Source organism: Emys orbicularis, chromosome 1 (genome assembly GCF_028017835.1).
Source record: "Emys orbicularis isolate rEmyOrb1 chromosome 1, rEmyOrb1.hap1, whole genome shotgun sequence".
Lineage (NCBI taxonomy): Eukaryota > Metazoa > Chordata > Testudines > Emydidae > Emys > Emys orbicularis.
In genome coordinates this window covers 130,888,040-130,910,509 of record NC_088683.1, presented here as the reverse complement: position 1 = coordinate 130,910,509, position 22,470 = coordinate 130,888,040, and the positions used below count along the sequence as shown (strand labels likewise).

Below are 22,470 nucleotides of genomic sequence, written 5' to 3'. Positions count from 1 at the left end.
TCCGACTGACCACCACAGGCGGTAAGAATGAACTGAGGGGCGTAGGGCCAGTGGTGCCTGATATGAGCGTGGCACTCCAGAAGACGCCACAGCTGGCCCGACAGGTACCACTAAGACACAAATCTCTGACGACCACACACATGGGCGCATGCACACCTAGAATAGAATCTACATGAGCAAACACTCAAAGAAGAATGGCTGTTACTGAAACCAGTCCCAGAGACGGCATTGCTGCAGGAGCAGCAGCTGCACATCCTGGGTCTATACTCAAAGAAGCTTTTTGATGCCCTCCACCAGAGAACAGCCCACTATGGAGCCTGCAGAAGACAGGGAACAGACAGAAGCCACTCCAAGGCCTGTAAAGTTTCTCTATTTTAATGTTTATTAATAGGGGAATGGGAGATTAATGAGAGATTAATAAAACTGGGACTTTTCAGCTTGGAAAGGAGACAAAGGAAAGGAGGCAGGGATATGATAGGTGTCTAAAATCATGACTGGTGTGGAGAAAGTAAATAAGGAAGTGTTATTTACTCCTTCTCATAGTACAAGAACTAGGGGTCACCAAATGAAATTAATAGGCAGCAGGTTTAAAACAAACAAAATAAGTATTTCTTCATACAGTGCACAATCAACCTGTGGAACTCTTTGCCAGAAGATGTTAAGGCCAAGACTATAACAGGGTTCAAAAAAGAACCTATCCTCCATGAATTTATTTATCAATGGCAAGGATGGTGTCCCTGGCCTCTGTTTGCCAGAAGCTGGGAATGAGCACCAGGGGATGGATCACTTGATGATTCCCTGTTCTCTTCATTCCCTCTGAAGCACCTGGCATTGACCACTGTCGGAAGACAGGATACTGGGCTGACGGATCTTTGATCTAACCCAGTATAGTCACTCTTATATTCTTCTGTTCTATGAACCAAATGCAAAATGTATCCACTAATAGCAGATTGTACGCCAGTGCCTTTGCTCACCCCCACCTCCTATCTCCAGCACATGCAGTTCAAATTGGCAATCAGGAAACTTTAACAGTAAAAACTGAAACCAAATTTTTACTTGAAAGGTGCAGATTTTTGCTAGGGCATTCCTGTTTGTTCAAAATAACCTTACATTGCCACTGTTGTAAGTACACTGCTCTGTGACCACACAATGGTCTAACAAACTATCTGAAAGCAATGAAGTGGGGGAGGGGCAAGGAGAGGTGGAACTGTGTTCCATTTACAAATTGAGTAAGTTTTAGTTAAATACAGTCCACAGATGAGTCATTTGCCCCAAAATAAGACTGGTTTGAATTTTTCCCAGAAACATGCTGGGGGGAGAGATGGTGTTAGGAGGATGGTCGTGGAGTTCTGCTTGTTTGCAAGCAGTCAAAACCCATCTCCAACAGGATTTCAATCTGTCAAATGCACATTCAACAACCATTCTGCCCCTGCTGAGTGTAATTAAACTGTCGTCTTTTGCCGGGACCTCTGATATCAGGGTATGGCTTCATAAGCGAAGACAAGAGGTACGCAGGATCCCCCAGAGTAACAGTGGGGATAGTAACTGTTTGTGACGATGCCATTTGGTGGGAACGGTGTCCCAAGCCTGTCCATGAATATAGATGCCTGATCAATTAAAAAAAATCATGAACTTTTCCAGTGTGACCCACATTGACATTCATAGAATGACCTCTGTAGTTCACAAGGACCTGCATAATTTTGCAATTTATGTACCCCTCTCCCTCGATATAACGCTGTCCTCGGGAGCCAAAAAATCTTACCGCGTTATAGGTGAAACCGCGTTATATCGAACTTGCTTTGATCCACCGGAGTGCACAGCCCCGCCCCCCCGTAGCACTGCTTTACTGTGTTATATCCGAATTTGTGTTATATCGAGGTAGCGGTGTATTTGTGCTTGAGGAGGGCAAACTTTGGGCATGAGTCCCATCAAAATTTGGAAAATTGCCTTAAAGCCAGCAATTACCTCAGGCATACCTTTTATGAACACCACTTTGGGGTAAACTACATGCCTGACTGCCTCAGAAACCTTTGCTGCCACTTTACCCACAATTGACTTTCCACCACCAAACTGGCTGGCAACCATAGACCCCAACTTCCCCGCTGCCCGGTGGGTGCTTGACCCCCCCCCCCACCTTCCACCCTGTTCCCCCAAGACCCCACCCCTGCCCTGCCTCTTCTCTGCCTCCACCCCTGAGCATACCACATACCTGCTCCTCCCCCTCCCTCCCAGAAAGTCCTAAGTGTCACTAAACAGCAATTAGGCAGTGGGGGGGGGGGAGTGCTGAGGGGGAGGAGCAGGGATGTGACATGTTCGGGGAAGGGTGAGAAGGGGGGAAGCATAGCTGCCAGTGGGTGCGGAGCACCCACTAATTTTTCCCTGTGGGTGCTCCAGCCCTGCAGCACCCTTGGAGTCTGCACCTATGCTGGCAATGGACCTGTAGCAATCTGGGGTGGCCATCTTCCAGATATTTATAGCAACCTGCTTCTGGACTAGCATAGCTGCCCTCATGTGTGTCTTTATGCTGAAGGGTTGGGGCAAGCTGCTCACAAAGTTCCAGAAATGTAGTTTTCTTTAGCAAAAGTTCTGGACCAACTGCAGATCACCTCAGGTCTGCATGACAATGTGGTCTGACCACTCTGCTCCAGAAATGCCAGTCTAAGTCAGGGGGCATCAGCAGCTGTCCTGAGTGTCATGAGCAGAATCGGCCAGTTTGACTCTGCCCTATGTCTGTCTCCCCCCCCCGCCCCTCCATCATAACTCTATCAGGTGCCTTCAGTGGATCAGAAAATGCAGCTGAAATGTCCACCAGTGTCTTATGGAAGCTCCGCCCATTTCTGACACAGGGGTGGAAGTGTAGCTCTTCAAAAGGCGCCTCCCTCATGTTGCTCACTTCAGCTGCTGTGGAGCACTCAGATCAAAATGACTGCTCCGCAGGATGGGTTGGGGGTGGTTCAAACTTGCAGTAGTGTGCAGGGTGGCTAGTCAAGTTTTCTCACAGTACACCACAGCCAAAGAGCTAGAGTGGCCACATTTTGGGAGGGCGATAAGGAGTCTGGGATATGGTTGACTCTGGTCTGTGTGCTGCAGTGTGCAGTTCCGGGTTCAAATCTGGGTTAGAAAATTATTAACCTATGGTTGACAATCAGTGTAGACGCTCAAGCCCTGGGTTCTCTAACACAGGGTCAGATGACTCAAGTCCCATTAATTCTCAACTTGTATTGCAGTGTAGACATAGCCACAGAGGCCACAGCAATAAGTTTCAATTGGAGGTATGTCAACTACAACCATGCTAGCCTGGAGCCATCCCTGGCAGTAACAATGTTTGATTTATATGATTGCTTCAGGGAAATACTTCTACACGTATCACATCAACTCTTATAAAGGCAATATATGCCAAAAAACAACTGTCTTTCATTATCCCTCAACAGTTCAATATCAGATCAGATTTCTGGAAATTAAGGTTGTGATTAACTGTAATTTCTTAGTGTGAAAACTGAAGCAATTTTTATAGATGTTTAAGATTCAATTCAGGCACGTCACCTTGCCTTTTAAAATGACTGATGGTTGTGGCCTTGGTATTCTCTAGCCCTGGAAAGTACAAGATTTTAATTGACCTGTTTTTCCATCTGGCAACAAGCCTCATGTGTATATAAGGAGCTTTTCATATCTCTGGAGAGAGTGATAAAGCTAGTAGAAATTCATCTAATTTAGAAGCTTGAACAACTTGGACAAATTATACTTCTAGCTGCCATGAAACAATGCTTATGTTACCCTTTATTATGTAAACATTCCCACTCCTACTAAAAAGGAGTTATGTCAAAATGCATAAACAACAGTACAGGGAAACACTCATTTGTTGAGCCCCTTAATGTAATAAGACTTGACTTAGTAAAAAAGCTGTCCCTCATAACTGCTTTGTTAAATATTAATTTGTGGTCAATTTTAATTTCAAGAACTAAATTGCATTTGCTTTTCAATACACTAATGATTCAATCAGATAAAGGTTCTTAAACTATCCTTTTACTGACAATCTATGCACTCCATTTCAAGTTCGCTATCCTGTTGATGCAGTGTTTTAAAACAGAGAGATGTTTGGGAAAGCAAATCAATACCATTATTAAGTGGGTTAACACTATGAGTAGAGCAGCAACTTTCACCAACACCAAAACAACCGGGGGTGAAATCTTGGCCTCATTAAAGTCAATGGGAGTTTTGCCATTAAGTTCAGTAGGACCAAGATTTCACTCCTGGGCTTTATAGCTTTAGCCACTAAAGTCACAGTATTTTGCAAGTGTGGTAAACCTGAGTCTTCAGCAGTACAAAGCGAGTCAAGAGAACGTGTTCATGCCCAATGATCAAGCAGTCCCTTGACTATTTTCTAGTCTAGGATCAGTACTGGACAATGGCTCAAAAGGACTTAGAAACCAGGAAAACCAACTGAACAAAGTAAGATAGTTAAGCTGTATTAATTGGCATGCAAGACTCTACTTCTCCAGGACGAGTCATTTTATTACTTATTTTTAATTTCTACAACGACTAACAAAGAGTAGATTTTGATGCAAGGCAAGCAAATTTTATGCCTGTGCTGGTACATTTCAATGACAATTTAACAGGGCAAGTGACTTACACTAGCATCTTATAAAAATGCTTTTAAAACTCAAAAATATGCTTAGCCATTATAGCAGAGTGCAATTTAAAAGTGAAATGGATATTAAAAAAAAGTCAAAACTGGCTTTTGATATACAACCAAGTAATATGATAGAGGTATCAGATCTCAAATATAGACGTTAACGATTTTTTTTTTTTTTTTTTTGCTACTGCTACAGAAAGTATTAAAGTACAAAATGCAGCTTTTAAACCTGGCACTGCAAGACTTGTCTACAGTACAATATGACAACGTATTCTAACTGCCTGCTTCACTGAGAGTCTGACGAATCAGCTGTTTCTGAATCAAGAATGTCTACTAATTATTCTTTGAATTTTACTATTCATTCAGGACAGTTGGGATCAAATTTTTGAAAAGGGCAGGCAAAGTTTTTAAGGTTCAATTTGCAGCTCATTCTACAACATTCAAAAACAGTATTTTTATCAGAGTACTTTCCTGCAGGTATAACCATTATGCTTGTTACACAGTACTTGATACTGGAATTTTTCACAGCATCCTCCCTATTCATCCAACTTGGCAAAATGTAAGTACAGACAAAGAATATCACACTGTATTAACATTTAAATGGGGTGTGTGTGTGTGTGTGTGTGTGTGTAGACAGATAGATGATAGGGCCATCCTAAACATCTGTTTGGCTTGCAATTGAAAGGGTTAGGGTTTTATGAAACAAGCAGACCACTGACCATTATAATGCTGTGGCGTTATCCCAGCACTGGTTTCCAATATACCTATTTTTTTCATTTAAAAGTATCAACAGCCTCAGTACAAGTTATAGTTTTAAAATCCCATGAAAGAGTACGCCTGCCTTTGATAAAAAGCAGAGGTACAGTGCACCTTTCCAGCATAATTCTTTAATGTAGTTTCCTGTGAAGTCTGAGAGGTTAATCACTCAAAGGCATATTTATACTTCAAGGGAAAAAAACCCTGGAATCACTGAGCCATATTTTATTCAAGTGCTCTCTCTTTTGACAGAAGCGTGAAGTGTTTCTGTAATATTACAGGAATCTTATTCCAGCTCCAAACTGGACACCATCACATATCCTGAAAGAAAAAGGTAACACATTTGTATTAGCATGATACATAAGGTATTTGTTTCTCTTTGGACAGTTCCCTCCTCCCCCCCCCCGATTTTCACTATTTTTAATCCTTGGAAAATTACAATTCAAATATATTTTGAGAAAAAAGCTATGCTAAAAATTTTCCATGCTTTTTGGCTTATTGGTAATGGAAGATTACAGGCCAAATTCTGCACTCACACCACCTCTAGCCCCAATGAAGTAACAGAATTTGGCACTATAAAACTAAGGATCCATCTTAACTATGTCAACAACTCAGAAAATAAAACCTGAGGTCAGCAAAAGTCTATTTGCAAAATCTGAAACTGTATTCCCACTGAAGCTTTCCGATGGTGTATTATACCATTCACTTGATAGATAAAATCATAGCTGGCTGCAAAATGCAATATAATCCCACCCTCCCATTATTAATGCTTAACTTTCTAAAAAGCTCTCTTTTCCAGGTGTGAAATTCCATGTTTGGTAACCTTTAAAATTTTTTGGATGGATAAGGAAAAAATCAGCTGTTTGAGTCTGTATTTCCTTATTGTAAAGAAATAGAACCAGCCACACTTTTATTCATACAATTTCAACAGTTGAACTCAAAGTACAGTGAACTTTGAAACCTGAGATATAAATGGTTCTAAATTTGAGAAGTACTTCTGAAACCAATGTGGAAAAAATTGGCTAAAAGAAAAGTGCTTCAGTGCTGAGAAATCTCTAAGGAATAAATAGATAAAGAACAAACAAAAGACTAAAATTCTCACTGAAGCAGATGAATAAGATTCTAGGTACTCTTAAAAATTAATCAGTATTCTAAAATAAACTATAAAAACACAAACCTGTCACTACTTTGTACTCCCATAGGGATACAGTAGTTAAGTTCTAATCTAGCAATGTTTCCAAGTCTGAGCACTATTCCAGCACCGTAAGACCATCGGATGAACTCAGCCAGCTTCCGGAGATGAGCTTTGGGACCTTCACCTGAGAAGTGAAAAACATTTGGAGACTGGGACTCAAACCACACCATCAAGATGTTCAAGGGTCAACTACATTTTCAGGGCCAGTATACCTAGCACTTTAGAACATCCACTACAAACAAAGAATCTAACCACGCTACATACAAATTGTCTACAACGCCCATGGATTCTCAGCATCTCAGATCCATCTCAGATTCAGGAATCCGTACTCTGTGTACTTCCTTTCTGGTGTTTAAGAGCCACTTTCGAATCTCCACGGTTATGGTACCCAGTATTAAAGAGAGCATTTAGCATCTTCAATAAGTTTCTACTAATTTTAAATCAGATTCCTATGCTGCTCAATTGTATACAAAATGCACCTTCACTGCATGAGTTGATTCACCTCTTCCTTCAAGCTACATAGGTAACAAATGTCACTATGATATTAGCTGCTCACCCACTATCTCCAGACTTTGGAAGAAAAGGAAGCTGAAGGAGTAAAGGGGGGTGTGCGCGCGCTGTGTGTGGGGTGGATCGAACTAGTTCTTGCACTTGTTATGGTACTACTACTTTTTAATTAATCTGAGCATAGAATTCTAGTTTGATTCTTCTGGTTGCCTGCAAACCCTCTTCAGAGTAGTCTGCCTGGGATAGTGGGCAGTACGGGTAAATCTACACTAGAAAGGTAAGTCGACCTATTACAGTCACTGCAGTCATTACTGCATTGGTGCGTGCCCACATTACCCTCCCTGGAGCGGTGGTGCACATCCTCACCAGGAGTGCTTCCACCAACTTAAGAGGTGCCATGTGGGGAGGGGAGAGTCCAGTCTCTCAGCTCGGATGGCAGCTTCCTGCTGGGCCCCTGGCTGCTCCACAGGCTCCCCGTGGGCTGCCAACCCCGCTCTGCTCCTAGTTCCTCTCCAGGAGCGGGGGGGAAGCCACCTGGGGCTTCTTGTGCCGGGGAACGGGATCCACCTGCCCCTGTTTCTCAGGCCCCTCCAATCCCTGCCGGGAGCTGGGCAGCCTTGTCAATTTCACAGCTCCTGCCCAGAAACTGACAAGGCAGCCAACAGCCATCTAAGCAAAGCAGTGTCTACACCGACACTATTGCCCTAACTACACTGACAGAAGCTCTACACCTCTCGTGGACATGGAGTTAATATGTCGGTGCAGTAGGGCACTTATATTGGCGGAATGAACGCTGTAGTGTAGACACTGACATAATATTAGGTTGACGTAAGCTGCCTTATGTCGACTTAACTGCAGAGTGTAGACCAGCCCTAAGCAAGCACACCAGAAGGTGAACAAAAATATATGGAAATACCACAATTAGACTTCCACCCACTGCTTCTGCAAATTGAAAAGTTCCTGGCCCACCAGGCTTTAAAACCAAGTGCTGTAGATAGAAGGTAACTTTAGTAAACTTCTACCTGACAATCTGTCAAATAGGCGGGCTACCAAAAGTTGCTTTTTATTGGCCCACTAAATTATTTGTTTACTCAAAGCTATTGATTTACAGCATATATCTAACAACTTTATTATGCTCCTTGGACTCGGAGCATCAGGTTGCAATGGTTTATAAGCATCTTGCTTCTTACCATAGTTAAGATTGCAGAGGTTTCCAGCATTGAGAAAGAAGTGTGTTCTAAAGAGGTCTCCAAATCCCCCACGACCTGGCCGAAAAGGGAGAGGTGTGTACAAGTGCAGGCCCCCAGCCCAATAGGCTTCTCCTCCAAGGTAATCACCTACACGAGGAAAACATTGCAAAAACAGCATTTACCATGGAATATACCAAAAGGAAACTTTTCTACATACGATACCGGAGGAACTTCCTAAATTGCTTTATATAGCTACAACCCACTTACCCGAGGTTTCCAACTCTCCCCATCCCCACCTCCAACAAGGATAAATTAACACTTAACTAACACTCTTTAATTCTCCTCAGTGCTCTCTTTTTTCTCTCTGCCTTTAGACTAGCTATTTGAAGCAGGGACCCGTTAGGTGTTCAGCATAGTCTACCTACTGTACACCTCTGAAACACGTATCCCCGTTTTAAAGAAAGGGAAATGATAGGATTGAGTGACTAACTTAGTCACATGAAGTCAGTAGTAGAGCAAGGATTAGAACTGAGGAAGCCCCTGGCTCCCAAATCCCCCTCTCAGCTTACACACTCTCTCCTATACAAAACCCCATTGTTTTATATATAAACTACATGAGCATATACTGTTCCAAATATAGATTCAGTATGATCACATTTTGTTTTTTAAAACTTAGAAGGTAGTTTGCAAAAAATCAAGGTGACTCACTGGAGACTGAAATCTAGGTCACTTCTGTAAACAAAGATCAGTAAATTCAGATGAGACTGAAGGTCAGAGACATTTTGTTAGCCCTGTCTCTTGCAATGATAGCTGAAAGAAGCAGGGCTACTGAAGCAGTATTAACTCTGCCTCACCCTCAACTAGTTTTAGTACTAGCCATACATACACAATATCTTAATACCCTTTGAAGGATATTGGGAAGTTTTAAATATTCCTTTAGAAATGAGAAAGCTTAGAGAAGAATGTGTAAGGAGTAAAGGTACAATAGCCTAATCAAGCCTACACGCAGAGTCAGTTTAGAAGAAATATAACTGAGGGCTACTGTCTTTGTTCCATGGTGAACTAGTAACATAATAGGAGATCAAAGACACCTAAAACTTCTCAGACCCTTGGGATTATACCCACCCGTTCTGAGAGAGAATGCCAGAGGCAGAGTTGTTTCCAGTTATTTGAAATCTTAAGTGTAACAAAGATACAAACCCTAGCCTTAAAAACGATTAATATTATTGTGTTGATATTAGATTGGGATTTAAGAGTCTCAGACCTTCGCTTTGGGGTCCAATGCTGTACATACTGAATCCACGCACACTCGTTGGTCCACCAAGGTAAAACCTAATGAACAAAAAGTCATTTTTAATCAAATAAATAATCCTTAGTAAAAAGTTAAATTGTAAAATATACACTTATCAATTCTTTGAAATTTATATTCAGAATTACAGGAAACCTTTTTACAAGTGAAATGCTTTAAAAAAGTTACAAGAGCTGTAAACAACTCAAATCAATAGGACAACATTTTTAGGCTTTCTTAAATTAAAAAATAAAAGCATTTTAAAATTATTTGGGGGGGGGGGAAAAATCTTTACTTCCCAAGACCAAAATACAGGAGTCTGCATTTCCTTTGCTATACCTGATGTCCCAATCAGTGTAAGAAATTCAGTTCCTTTACAGGGTTTGGGGCTGGTGGTACCCACCTCATTGGAAGAGAAATGCAGAATCCTGAACTCAGTTCTCAGTAAGTTCCAACTGTCTTAATATTTTCTACCTGTACCTATAACACAATATCTAAACACTGCTTAAAGTTAAAGCAGTTCACAGGAATATTATTTACAAATATCAAAGTCTAAATATTTACTGTTACAGATCTTTAACAAATGTTTGTATTTTAAAGCACAAGCTAGAATACACCACCATTACAAGATGGGCTTACCACTTGCTGGTATTTACCTTCTCTGCAATATTTCCTAAATTTACAGTGGGTAATTCTGCAAATAATATGGTAAATTTAACTACTGAAGGTGACACATATTTGCTATTTAATGGCAACCACTGCAAGTTTATATAACAACCTTTATTATGGAAATGATAAATATGAGGTATGCTTGAAATGTTAATGTGGTGCTCAAATTAAATGAGATCTTGCCCGGTTTAGTACCCATAACTAAAACTAAATAAATAAACCTCCCTACCCTTCTTAATGCAAAAGAAACAGCAACTATGGAATTTTCATAGCATATTGACTGAGTTTACAGAAAACAATGAAGAGAGAGTCAAACAGGACAATGAGAATTAAATGCATTACTTGCCTATCGGCAATACTGGAGGGCTTATCTCCAATAGGAACCAACATTCCACCCCAGAGAGTTGCTGAAAAAACCTTAGGAAAAAAGCAAATTTGTTTTTTAAAAATTGTGTATTATTCAGACACTGTATAACAGTGTTGGTCAAATTCTGCCATTCAAGACCCATGCAGAGCTCCCACTGGCTTTACTAGGAGGAACGCAAGATCAGAATATGCTTGTATGTAGTATCCAATCTCTAACACATGTATTTTCAGAAGAACTGTTGGCCACTGCTGCCCTCTTTCTAAAGTATGTAGTGTTACATTATCAAAAGAATTGTTAAAGTATCGTGCTATTTTTCAATTTGAAAGTCAAAAGTCTGGCTCCCACTCGCTCAGCAGTTTTCATATCCTGACTCTTTTATGCTTTTCCCCAAAATAAAATAAACCATCATTTTGACATCAGTTGCTCTCTGTGATTTCAACATTAGAACACACTTTATCCCTAGAGAACGCCTATTAAGAATGGAAGCTATAAGGCCCCTGTAATTTAAAAAAAAACCCTATCTACTAGCCTACATAGCATAACATATTGGGTAAATTTACTGGTAACCAAATCACAATAAACTGTACTAGTAGCCTGCACTGTGTGTACAAAATAGAAGGAAAATACTGTTGGGCAGCTCGGTGTCCCAAAAGACTATAAAAATCTATAGTCAGTCAACTAAAAAAAAAAAAAAGCTATAGTTTTACTGAAGATACACAGACTCTCAGTATACACAACCTAAACACAGAAGGCCAAATTCTTACACACACGCTCACAATGAAGAATCCTTTAACCATTTCTACAGTGGCACTACTTGCGAATTACTATTCTGAATGAGTATGGGTCACAGAATCTGGCCCAGAATTATTAATGGAGACAGCAATTCAGAGCCATGTGTGCACTGCTGTAATGCATTTTATGTTAAACCTACTCAAAAGTTTAACTTCCTGTAAGTCAATGGACTAGTTGAATGTATCAAGCAACAGCAACAAAGAAGCAGTGTTAAATCTCTACAACTTCTGTATGATTAAAGCATATCTTCCAGAAAGGCCTTCAGTTTTGATTTGAAGACATAAAGAAATAAAGACTCCACCATTTCCCTTGGTAGTTTCTCCCAGTGGCTGTTGACACCAAATTTTAAAAATCTATGCCTTATTTCTAATTTGAATTTGTCTGGTTTCCACTTCCAGCCACTGGTTCTTGTTGTCTTTCTCTGCTAGATTAAAGAGCCCTTTAGTACCTGGTATTTCATCCCCATAAAGTACTTATACTCTATAATCAAGTTACCGCTCAATCTTCTTTTTGATAAGCTAAACAAATTGAGCTCTTTATGTCTCTCATTCCAAGTTATTTTCTCCAGCCCTCTAATAATTCTTGTGGTTCTTTTCTGCACCTTCTCCAATTTTTCAACATGTTTTTTAAAATATGGACACCAGCACTGCATGGAGTATTCTAGTATGGATTTCACCAACACCATTTACAGAGGTAAAATCACCTCACTATTCCTATTCACTACTCTCCTGTTTACATAGCCAAAGATCACATTTGCCCTTTTTGCCGCAACATTGCACTGGGAGCATGTCCACTATGACCCATAAATCCTTTTCAGAGTTACTCCTTTTCAGGACATAGTCCCCCATTCTGCAAGTATGGACTGCATTCCTAGTTTCTAGATGTAGAACTTTGCAGTAGGCCATATTGAAATGCATTTTCTTTGAATTGTCCCAGTTTACCAAGCAATCCAGATTGCTCTGTATGATTGCATTGCTCCCATCATTATTTACCACTGAGTCAATCTGTGTGTCATCCATAAATTATACCAGCAGTGATTTCAAATTTACACTTCCAGATAATTGATGAAAGGGTTGAATACTGTCAGGCTTAGTACTGATCTCTAAGGAACACCCCTAGTAGAAACCCCCCTATTCAATTATGATTCCCCTTTGACAATGACAGTTTGAAATCTGTGAGCCAGCCAGTTTTGAATCCATTTAACAAGGGGTCTATTAATACTGTGTAACGTAAATTTTTTAATCATACTACATAAATGCTAATTTTTTAAACCAGAATATCATGTGATGCTAAGTCAAACATGTTACAAACAGTCTAAGTATATTACATCTATGCAGTTTTGCTGATAAAAGTAACTTGTCATCTCAACAAAGAATGAAATCAGGTTTGTCTGACAATACCTTTTTTCCATAAAGCCATGCTGACTGGCATTCATTATATTCTATCCTTTAATTCTTTATCAGTTAATTCCATGATCAGTTATTCCATTATTTTGCCTAGGACTGATTTAAGGTTAATTGGCCTATAGTTACCTGGGTCATCCTGCTTGCCTTTTTTTTTTTTAATATTGGCACAACATTAGCATTGTTCCCATCATCTGAAATGCCTCTGGTATTCACGATTTATTAAAAATTAACATCAGTGGTTCAGAGATCTGCTCAGCCAATTTTTTTAGGACTATTGGATGCAAGTTATCCAGGCCAGCTAGTTTAAAAATATTTATCCCTAGTAGATTAGTAATTAAAGACAATGTTAAATATAATGAATTGAAAAGTACTTCATTCTCATATGATACAAGTATATCATCCTCATTTTTTCCAAGTACAGAAAAAATATTTACTGAGCACTTCTGCCTTATCCTCACTATTATTAACAATTCTACCATCTCCATCTAGTAGTGAGCCTTCACCATTGCTAGGTTTCTTCTGTTCCTAATATACTTAAAACCTCTTCCTTTATTGTCCTGAGCCCTGCCACCCATTGGTGTGTTAAGCTTCCCTTATCTGTTTTCTGCAGTTCACAACTTCTAATGTATTCTAATTGTTCTCTATTTCCCCTTTTTTCCACATTGCCTTTTAATTTCTTATTTAATGGGAGATACAGGATTAAAAACTGAACATACTGCCTTGAAAGCCCCCAAACAGTATTATTTGCCTTCCACTGCCCATCTGTTTTCAGTCACACCTTGATACAGACAAGCAAGCTGATTATACAGCACTACTAAAGTAACTCCAATAGTGCTCTATCACAATCAAAACAGCATGTGATTTAATTGAACCTCCTAAAAATCATCATCTGATAGCACATTAATGGTTTCCTGAAAGTTTTTTTGGTTGAAACTTGTGTTATCTCAAAAAGTTCATCTTGCTTCCCCAAAGCGAGGGCCCCCTCTTGTACTGACTCATGTTTGAAGCATAGAAGATGCCTTTATTTGTTTTTCATGGTATATTATCTCCTTCCCACCCTAATGTGCCTGACCACAGAGATTTCTTTTAACCAAAGAGGGACCTCTTCCAAAACCAGAAACATTGCTCCACTTAAGACAACCAGTGGGTCAGTGGAGAACGATGTAATGAGCTGTCCTCTACTCACAGGCTGAGAGCGTACTGCCTTTCTGCTACCATTGCCCTCAGGTATTCAAGTGTTTAGTGTTTCACCTTAAAATTCTTCATTTCTATCATACGAGTGAAAGTATGAAAAAAAAGCTTTAGAGCAAAATATTGTGCTAAAGTTATTAAAAATAAGGGGCCATGGACAACTACATTCTAATTTATCCACTAAAGATACCACACAATGATAAATTCCAAGGTGTTAGATGTAAGAATAATCAGTGTATGCATGAAACTTCTGGTATCTATCCATCATTCCGGGACATCCGCAGTGGACCCAAGAGAACAGAACTAGAGATCCTAAAGAGAGGTTTTTAAATAGATAAATTCAAATGTATTCGTGTACTTAATGCTCTCCACAGGTTGGTATGTGGGGGCTTCAACATATAATGTTGTTAGCACAATTTTGAGGTTAGCTTTCCAGTTCACCATCAATAGTTTTATATAGAAGATAACAAAAACATGAAGATAATAATGGTTATATAACAGGTATATAATCGTGAATTCATAGTACTATTATAATCAAACAAAAAACAGTGTATAACTAAAATCTAGGCAGGCAAGACTGACAAGAAGATTTATAATCAAGGGAAGAAGAAGAAGTATGAGCTAAGGGGTCCAACCATCAATGAGAAAGCTAGTAACAGCAACCAGCCAGTATCAATGGACAGAAGATCCACATAATATAGATAAGTCAAACTGAATTCCTTTTAAGGGAAAACATTTCTCACACCTAATTGTTTGAGTTATCCCTTCTCTTCAAAAAGTCCACCTTCAAAATTTCTATGACAGATGCAGAAGTGTCACATAAAAAGAGGAGATTCATCCAATGAGAAAATAATATAATATATATTAATTCTAAGGCAAATCGAAGTATCGACACATTTTAGTTTTAGTCAGTAAAACCTTTTTGAAGGTATGATGAAAAAGGATCATGAGAAACATTCAAATCACTCCATAAGTTACGTTAGCAAGTGAACTGAAAGTGTTTAAATACTTACTGAATCCCATAAAAGCTGCTTATTCAGCTGAAGCTCAAAGTCCTCTTTTAGAAAGGCCACATCTCCACCTGAGTAGCCAGCTAGTTCCTGGAAAAAACAAACTTTTAAGACACCACAAACACGCATATTTTCGAGACCCCCCTCTTCCTAACATAATTTATCTAAGGCTGTATCATCAGCAGCAGTACTCTCTATGTAGGCAACAGCAGTTTCCACATTGGCATGGTTGGGCAACCGAATTCAACACCTGTGAAAAAGCACAACTGAGCCCTAGAGAAATGAAAGGTCAATCACACTTTCTTACCACAGATGTTAAATCTGACTAACCCTTTCTACACCACTTGTTGTCAACAAGAGCTTGGTGGAATGGGGCAACAGTGTTTGACACCTAATATCAAACAGATGAAGCTTTTTCCATGACATGGTAACATTTCGGTTAGTAAAATCTAACTGAAGGCTATAAAAAAGTCAAGTTGCATTATACTAAAATATGGGTAAGAGTATAGAATAGAAGCAGCAAAACAGGATATTTTGTTTTGAACATCTAACAAACAATTGGCAATAATCAATAGTTTAGTAATCTTGTTCACCGTGTGCACTTTATCACATATGTATCCTTGAAAGAATCCCCATTTCCCCCACTGTACACGCTCCACTTCTTTCCTTATTAAGGCCCCAAATCACAGCCACCATCTTTGCTTAAGAGGAATAAGCAGGAAGTTGTTCAGTCTTGCTCTTATTTGATCCAAGTTGCTGCTGTAGCACTTCCAGACTTTGCTGGAAGGGAGGATGACATTTCGAGCCACCGTATGATCGAATTGTTAACGCATACATCTGATACAGCTAATTGTTTTAAGATATCTGAAAGGCAAGTGGATAGTGGAAGCCATTTTCTAAACATGCATATATCCTGAAAGTTATTTTTATAAAAATAACTTAGTACAATGAACTTTAAAACTCATGAATAGCTCCATAGTCTAGCAACATTAGGATGCGATGATACAAAATGTTGTCTCAATGTCTATTTTCCCAGATACAGTTTTGGCATGTGATAGTATTTTTTAACCAAAGAATTTAATGCCAATAGGTGAAGACTGTTTTGCAAGGATATTGTTTATTTTCATATTTATATCTGCCTCTATAAAGAGAATTAGTATTTTAAAAATATGCACTGGTGCCAAAAAGTGAACACAACTATTTTGAATGGATTTTCTTATATTCAATTTATTCTTGCTTAAAAATATATAAACTCAGAAATGAGCAATATCAACCAGAAAAACAAACACCTGCTGCACACACTTATTACTGGAGTCAACACTACCTGATTAATTTTCAGCAAAGCACCTCGTCTAGGCAAGATTGAAGAGTTCCGAGAATCGATTACCATGGCGTGCTAAAAAGACACAGAGTTATTTAACTGGTACAAGACGCTAGATATATTTTAAGCAAAGGATGAGTTATTTGCCATCAGAAACTGGGCACATGCTGGGCGACAAGTAGCACTCTCAGGCTAAGGCTAAAACATCTACGTGGATTTGAGAGCCAAGAGAGGACCATGTGCCTATAGGATAACCCAATTCTGTCTTAACAGGCTGCATCAAAGATGCATCTGCGCTGTTGGCTGTGGTAGGCACCAGAAATGTAGTGGCTACAGTACCCCAGCAGAAATTACTTGGTCATATGGCAACCCTTTTCAAATCCACTCACGGTCCTGCATTTTGTGAGTTAAAATCAAAGACTGCAAATTGTTGCGGTGATACAATGCTTACAAGCAACACAGGAGCTCTGCCTCACTAGGCGGGGAGCGCTGTAGGACGAAGGGAGGAACCCTCTCTTCTACTGTGTTCAGCAGCTTTTCAGAAAAAGATGTGGGAAGAAGGGAAAGGAATCTCCCCCATGGAGCTCAGCAGGATGAGGAGGAGGGAGCCAACCTTCCCTCCAGCCATGCAAAAACCAGTGGTCACTGAGGATAAGTACTTTGTTTAGTGACCTGCTGGGCGATGTGTTGAGAGGAGTCACACTACGCAGTAGGTATATGAGCACCAAAACACACGGCCTGCAATGATTATTAATGTTTCAGGCATCAGCAGCAGAGAGTGCTCTTTAGGCAACATTCACAATTCCTATAGCATTCAAAAGCATGCATATACCATTTACGATATGAAAAATCCTTACCGAGAGAGAAGATTTAAGAGAGTGTCCACTTTCTTCTCGAACAGAAAAGGAGGCTGTTCTTGCAAGAGAGCCAAGCTCTCTCCAAACACCTTCCCATTTCAGTGTGTGATTGGTCTTCCATATGGGAAACTACAAATAAAGACATTTGAACAATACAGGAACACACGTGTTACAAGGTACAAATATAATATTTTCCTCACAAATTTTCATTTCTAATGCCTCATTTCTATGTGGAGGAGATGGAAAGGGTAAACATATCTAAGTTGCTGTACTGGATGTGGGAAAGTAAGTCATTCTTCCCCATCAGAGTAATGTAATTCTATAAGCCAAGAGAATTCATCTCTTTATGAATGGACAAATATTACTGAATCTTCTCCCAAATGAAACACATTTTGAATTATGCGGATCCAGTGCCGCAGGAAAGCAGGTAGACATCTCTCTGAGATGAGGACATCTTTAGCGCTAACAGTTTTGTAAGATGAAAAACTTAATTTGTTTTTGCTACAGGTGAAGTGAGATTCAATTCCAAGTAATACAATCTATCAAAAGGATTAAAAAGTATTGTTGTCATTGTTCATGTTAAGGCAAAATGATCACGGTCATATGTATTTTAGAAATCTACAGAAAAAAAATAAAAGCTATACAAATACGCCTTGAACTGAGTACATCTAAAGGATGTTTCAACTCCACAAGTTCTTGCAGCGAAACAGGCAAAGGGAGGTGCTATTGTGCTTACATTAAATTCTGTCGATATTCCCCTGTCAGTCTCACGAAGGGAGCTCCAAGGGAACTGTCCAGTTACTTTATACAGGTTAACTGAAAAGCTAAAATAAAAAAAGTACATGGTGATTTGAAGTCACAATTGTTAGCATGTGTAAAAGATTAAAACTAAAGATGCGTTTCGGGAACCATCTATGTGATGTTAACGTAACAGAGCAGTAGGTGGCCCTCGATATTGGCACAAATCGTAAAAGCAGATTTAAATGGTCAATCTGTACTATAAGAGATATTAACTGTTTTATTTACTTATCAAAAGTGAAAGACACTGAGTCATTTACTCTAGCTCTCAAGCCAACTCTTATTAGAAATTTCACATCCCCACCTTCCCTTAAGGCTTTGGCAGGCAGCTGTCTATAGCAAAGAAATCTGAGTTGAGTTAGAATTGTGGCTCAATTTATAATCTTATTTGTTAGAAACAAAACAAGCTATAGTAAAGAGTGACTAACATTCATTTAGAACAAGTTGTCCTTTCAAGTGAGAGGTCCTCCTGTTTGCAGGAGACTGGTGGAAGCTGTTGCACTGTTATAGACACATGAAATAGTACAGTGGCTTGTAAACTTTCCAAACTACTGTACCTCTTTCAGGATTCTGATTTGTCTTGCGTACCCCAAGTTTCACCTCACTTAAAAGCTACTTGCTTACAAAATCAGACATAAAATACAAAAAAGTGTCACAGCACACTATTTCAGAAAAATAGCTTATGTCCTCATTTTTACCATATAATTATAAAATAAATCAACTGGAATATAAATATTGTACTTACATTTCAGTGTATAGTATATAGAGCAGTACAAACAAGTCATTGTCTATATGAAATGTTAGTTTGTATGGACTTCACTAGTGTTTTTTATGTAGCCTACTGTAAAACTAGACAAATATCAAGATGAGTTGATACCCCCTGGAAGACCTCTGCGTACCCTCAAGGGTATGTGTACCCCTGGTTGAGAGCCACTGAAATAGAAAAGACAGTTACCTTTTCCGTAACTGGTGTTCTTCGAGATGTGTTGCTCATGTCTATTCCACAATAGACGTGCGTGCTCGCCACGTACACCGGTGCCGGAAGTTTTTCCCCTAGCAGTACCCGTAGGGGACACACCTAGCGACCTCTGGAGTGGCGCCTCTATGGCGCGGTATAAGGGGCGCTGTGCCCTCCCCCCACCCTCAGTTCCTTCTTGCCAGACTACTCTGAAAGAGGGGCAGGAGGGCAGGATGTGGAATAGACATGAGCAACACATCTCGAAGAACACCAGTTACGGAAAAGGTTACTGTCTTTTCTTCTTCGAGTGATTGCTCATGTGCATTCCACAACAGGTGATTCCAAGCTATATCTGTTGGAGGTGGGTAGGAGTTCACAGACTCTCGGGATGGAGCACAGCGCTGCCGAACTCAGCGTCTTCCCTGGTCTGGGAGACGATCGCATAATGCAAGGTGAACATGTGAACGGAAGACCATGTGGCAGCCCTGCAAATGTCCTCAATGGGGACATGGGCTAAAAAGGCAGCCTACGAGGCCTGCACCTTAGTCGAGTGTGCTCTCACAATTGACGGCAGGGGGATTCCCACCAAGTCGTAACAGGTACGGATGCACGAGGTGATCCAGTTGGAGAGTTGCTGAGTGGAGATCAGCTGACCCTCAAGTGTTCGGCCAAGGCGATGAACAGCTGCGAAGACATTCTGAACGGCTTAGGCCAGAGCCCGTCTCACATCCAGCGTGTGGAGGTAGCGCTCCTCACTGGACGCATGGAGCTTGGGGCAGAGGACCGGCAGGAAAATGTCCTGACCCATGTCATAGGCGGAGACCACCTTTGGGAGGAACAAAGAAGGTGGGTGGAGCTGAACCTTAGCCTTATGGAACACCATGTACGGGGGCTCGGAGGTCAGGGCCCTGAGTTCCAAGACCCGTCTAGCTGACGTGATCGCCACCAGGAAGGCTACCTTCCATGGGAGGTGCAACCAGGAGCATGTAGCTAGCAGCTCAAAGGGGGGGACCCATCAACCAAGTTCAGGTCCCACTGTGGGACTGGGGGCCTAACGTACGGGAAGAGACGATCCAGCTCCTTAAGGAATTGGCCAGTCATAGCATGGGAGAATACTATGTGCCCCTGCTCCGGCAGGTGAAAGGCCGATATGGCGGCCAAGTGCACCTTGATAGACAAGGACGCCAGGCCCTGGGCTCTAAGGTGAAGGAGGTAGTCTAAAATGAGCTGGATTGGGGCAGCCACGGGGGAAATGCCCCACTCAGCCGCCCACCGTGAAAACCGAGACCGCTTTGTCAAGTAGGCTCGACGCATGGAGGGTCGCCTGCTTTCCAAGAGGACACGCTGAAGCCCTTCCGAGGATGCCCTTTCCTCCCAGCCTAACCATTGAGCAGCCACACCGTGCTGCTAGGTTGGGGTGGAGGAGGCGGCCCTGGTCCTGGGAGAGCAGGTCCGGGCAGGAAGGCAACAGCCACGGTGGGGCAACTGCCAGGCTCGTGAGGGTCCCGTACCAATGTTGCCTGGGCCACGCTGAAGGACCCGGTCCCTTGTCCGTCTTTATCTTTTCCAATCAGCGGGAAGGCATCGAGAAGCTAGCCTGACCAGGATAGGAGGAAGGCATCGGAGAAAGCACCCATGCCCCTCCGCCCCTCCCAGAGCAGAACTGGGGACACCGTCGGTTCTACCAGGTCGTGAACAGGTCCGGCTGGGGAGTTCCCCACTCTTGGAAAAGTCTGAGCACCACCTCTTGGTGTAGAGACCACTCGTGCTGAAAGGAGAAGTCTCGGCTCAGGCGATTCGCCCGTGAGTTCCGGGCACCCGGTAGGTGGTAGGCCTGTAGGCAAATGTCGTGGGCTATACAGAAGTCCCACAGCCTGAGGGCTTCCTGGCAGAGGAGTAGGCCCTGCCTTGCCGGTTGATGTAAAACATCGAGAACCCTGACCACTCTGCCCTCCAGGTGGGAGTGGAAGGCTGCGCATGCCAGCCGAACCGCCCTGAGCTTCTTAACATTTATATGCAGGGCAAGATCCTGCGCAGACCACAGACCTTGGGTCTGAACATCCTGCACATGCACTCCCCACCCCAGATCCGATGCATCGGACACCAGCTCCACTGACGGGGGCCTGCTCCTGAACAGGACCCCGTGGAGCACGTTCCCCAGGGAGGACCACCATTGTAGGGAGGCGATCACCGGCTCGGGCACAGTGAGGACCTTGTCCATCCTGTCTCTGGCCTGGGAGAACACTGAGGCCGACCAGACCTGGAGGGGCCTCATCCTGAGTCTGGCGTGGTGAACCACATATGTGCACGCCAACATGTGACCCAGGAGCTGGAGACACGCTCTGGCTGTCGTCATGGGGAACCTTGTGACTGTGTTGACGTGCCCTTTCAGGGTCTCGAATCTGTCCGGTGGGAGGGAGGCCCTGGCTGATGTCATGTCCAGGACTGCCCCGATAGTCCTGGTACAGCACATAGAGTTTAACGTGGACTTGGTGTCGTTCACCAACAGGCCCAGGGTGGCGCACGTGGACAGCAGGAGTGCCAAGTGATCCCGCACCTGCGACCGGGAGCTGCCCTTGACCAGCCAGTTGTCCAGATAGGGGAAGATCTGGACCCCACGACGTCTGAGGTAGGCCGCCACCACAGACATGCACTTTGTGAATACCCTGGGAGCAGGGGACAGGCCAAACGGGAGGACCGTAAACTGGTAGTGCTCCTGCCCAACCGTGAAACGGAGGAAGCGCCTGTGTCCCTCGAATATATGAATGTGGAAGTATGCGTCCTGCAGATTGAGGGCGGCGTACCAGTCCCCGGGATCCAGGGAGGGGATGATGGAGGCCGGAGAGACCATGCGAAACTTGAGCTTTACCATGTACTGGTTCAGGCCTCACAGGTCCAGGATGGGCCTGCGCCCCCCTTTGGGATAAGGAAATAGCAGGAGTAGTACCTCTTACGTTTGAACTCCACTGGCACCACTTCCACCGCTCCTAAGCCAAGGAGCCCCCCCACCTCCGCTCTAGCAGGGCCTCGTGAGAGGGGTCCCCCATCGGGGACAGGGGAAGAGAATGGTTGGGCGGGGTAGAGGTAAACTGGAGGTTGTAGCCCTGTGAGACGGTGATCTCACTCTGGGAGAAAAGCACACAACCGTTGGAGAAGGGAAGCTTTATTGCGGGTGGATCCCTGGTGTGAACTGGCAGGTTGCCCCCGGACGTCCCATCAAAACTGAGATTTCCCTGCCTGTTTGCTCTTGGAGGACCCAGGCTGGGGGCAGACCGGGACTGCCTCTGCGTGCGTTTCTTATAGTCCTGTGACTTTTTATAAGGGGACTCGTATTTAAAGTGGGTGGCCTGGGTGGGAGCCTGCTGAGGCTTAAACTTGGGCCTAGCCGGAGCTGGGACATAGAGGCCAAGTGTCTTAAGAGTAGTGCGAGAATCTTTCAGGCTGTGCAACTTCACGTCCGTCTGTTCCGAAAACAGGAACATTGAACGGGAGGCCCTGCAAGGAGGTCTGCGCCTCACTGGACAGCCCAGAG

General features: G+C 42.3%; 1 protein-coding gene across 1 annotated transcript in view; it reads right to left on the bottom strand.

The window, feature by feature from the left end:
* Positions 1 to 5,599: 5,599 nt before the first annotated feature.
* The window catches only part of SAMM50 (SAMM50 sorting and assembly machinery component), a 38,272-nt gene continuing 21,401 nt past the window's right edge, over positions 5,600 to 22,470 (bottom strand). The window contains exons 7-15 of the mRNA XM_065403292.1: positions 17,919 to 18,006; positions 17,183 to 17,311; positions 16,329 to 16,400; positions 15,008 to 15,094; positions 10,585 to 10,655; positions 9,546 to 9,613; positions 8,282 to 8,428; positions 6,567 to 6,708; positions 5,600 to 5,710 (exon numbers count right to left, since the gene is read on the bottom strand). Of these exons, the coding sequence (XP_065259364.1) occupies positions 5,665 to 5,710; positions 6,567 to 6,708; positions 8,282 to 8,428; positions 9,546 to 9,613; positions 10,585 to 10,655; positions 15,008 to 15,094; positions 16,329 to 16,400; positions 17,183 to 17,311; positions 17,919 to 18,006 (850 nt within the window). The 3' untranslated portion in view covers positions 5,600 to 5,664. The remainder of the gene's footprint in view (positions 5,711 to 6,566; positions 6,709 to 8,281; positions 8,429 to 9,545; positions 9,614 to 10,584; positions 10,656 to 15,007; positions 15,095 to 16,328; positions 16,401 to 17,182; positions 17,312 to 17,918; positions 18,007 to 22,470) is intronic.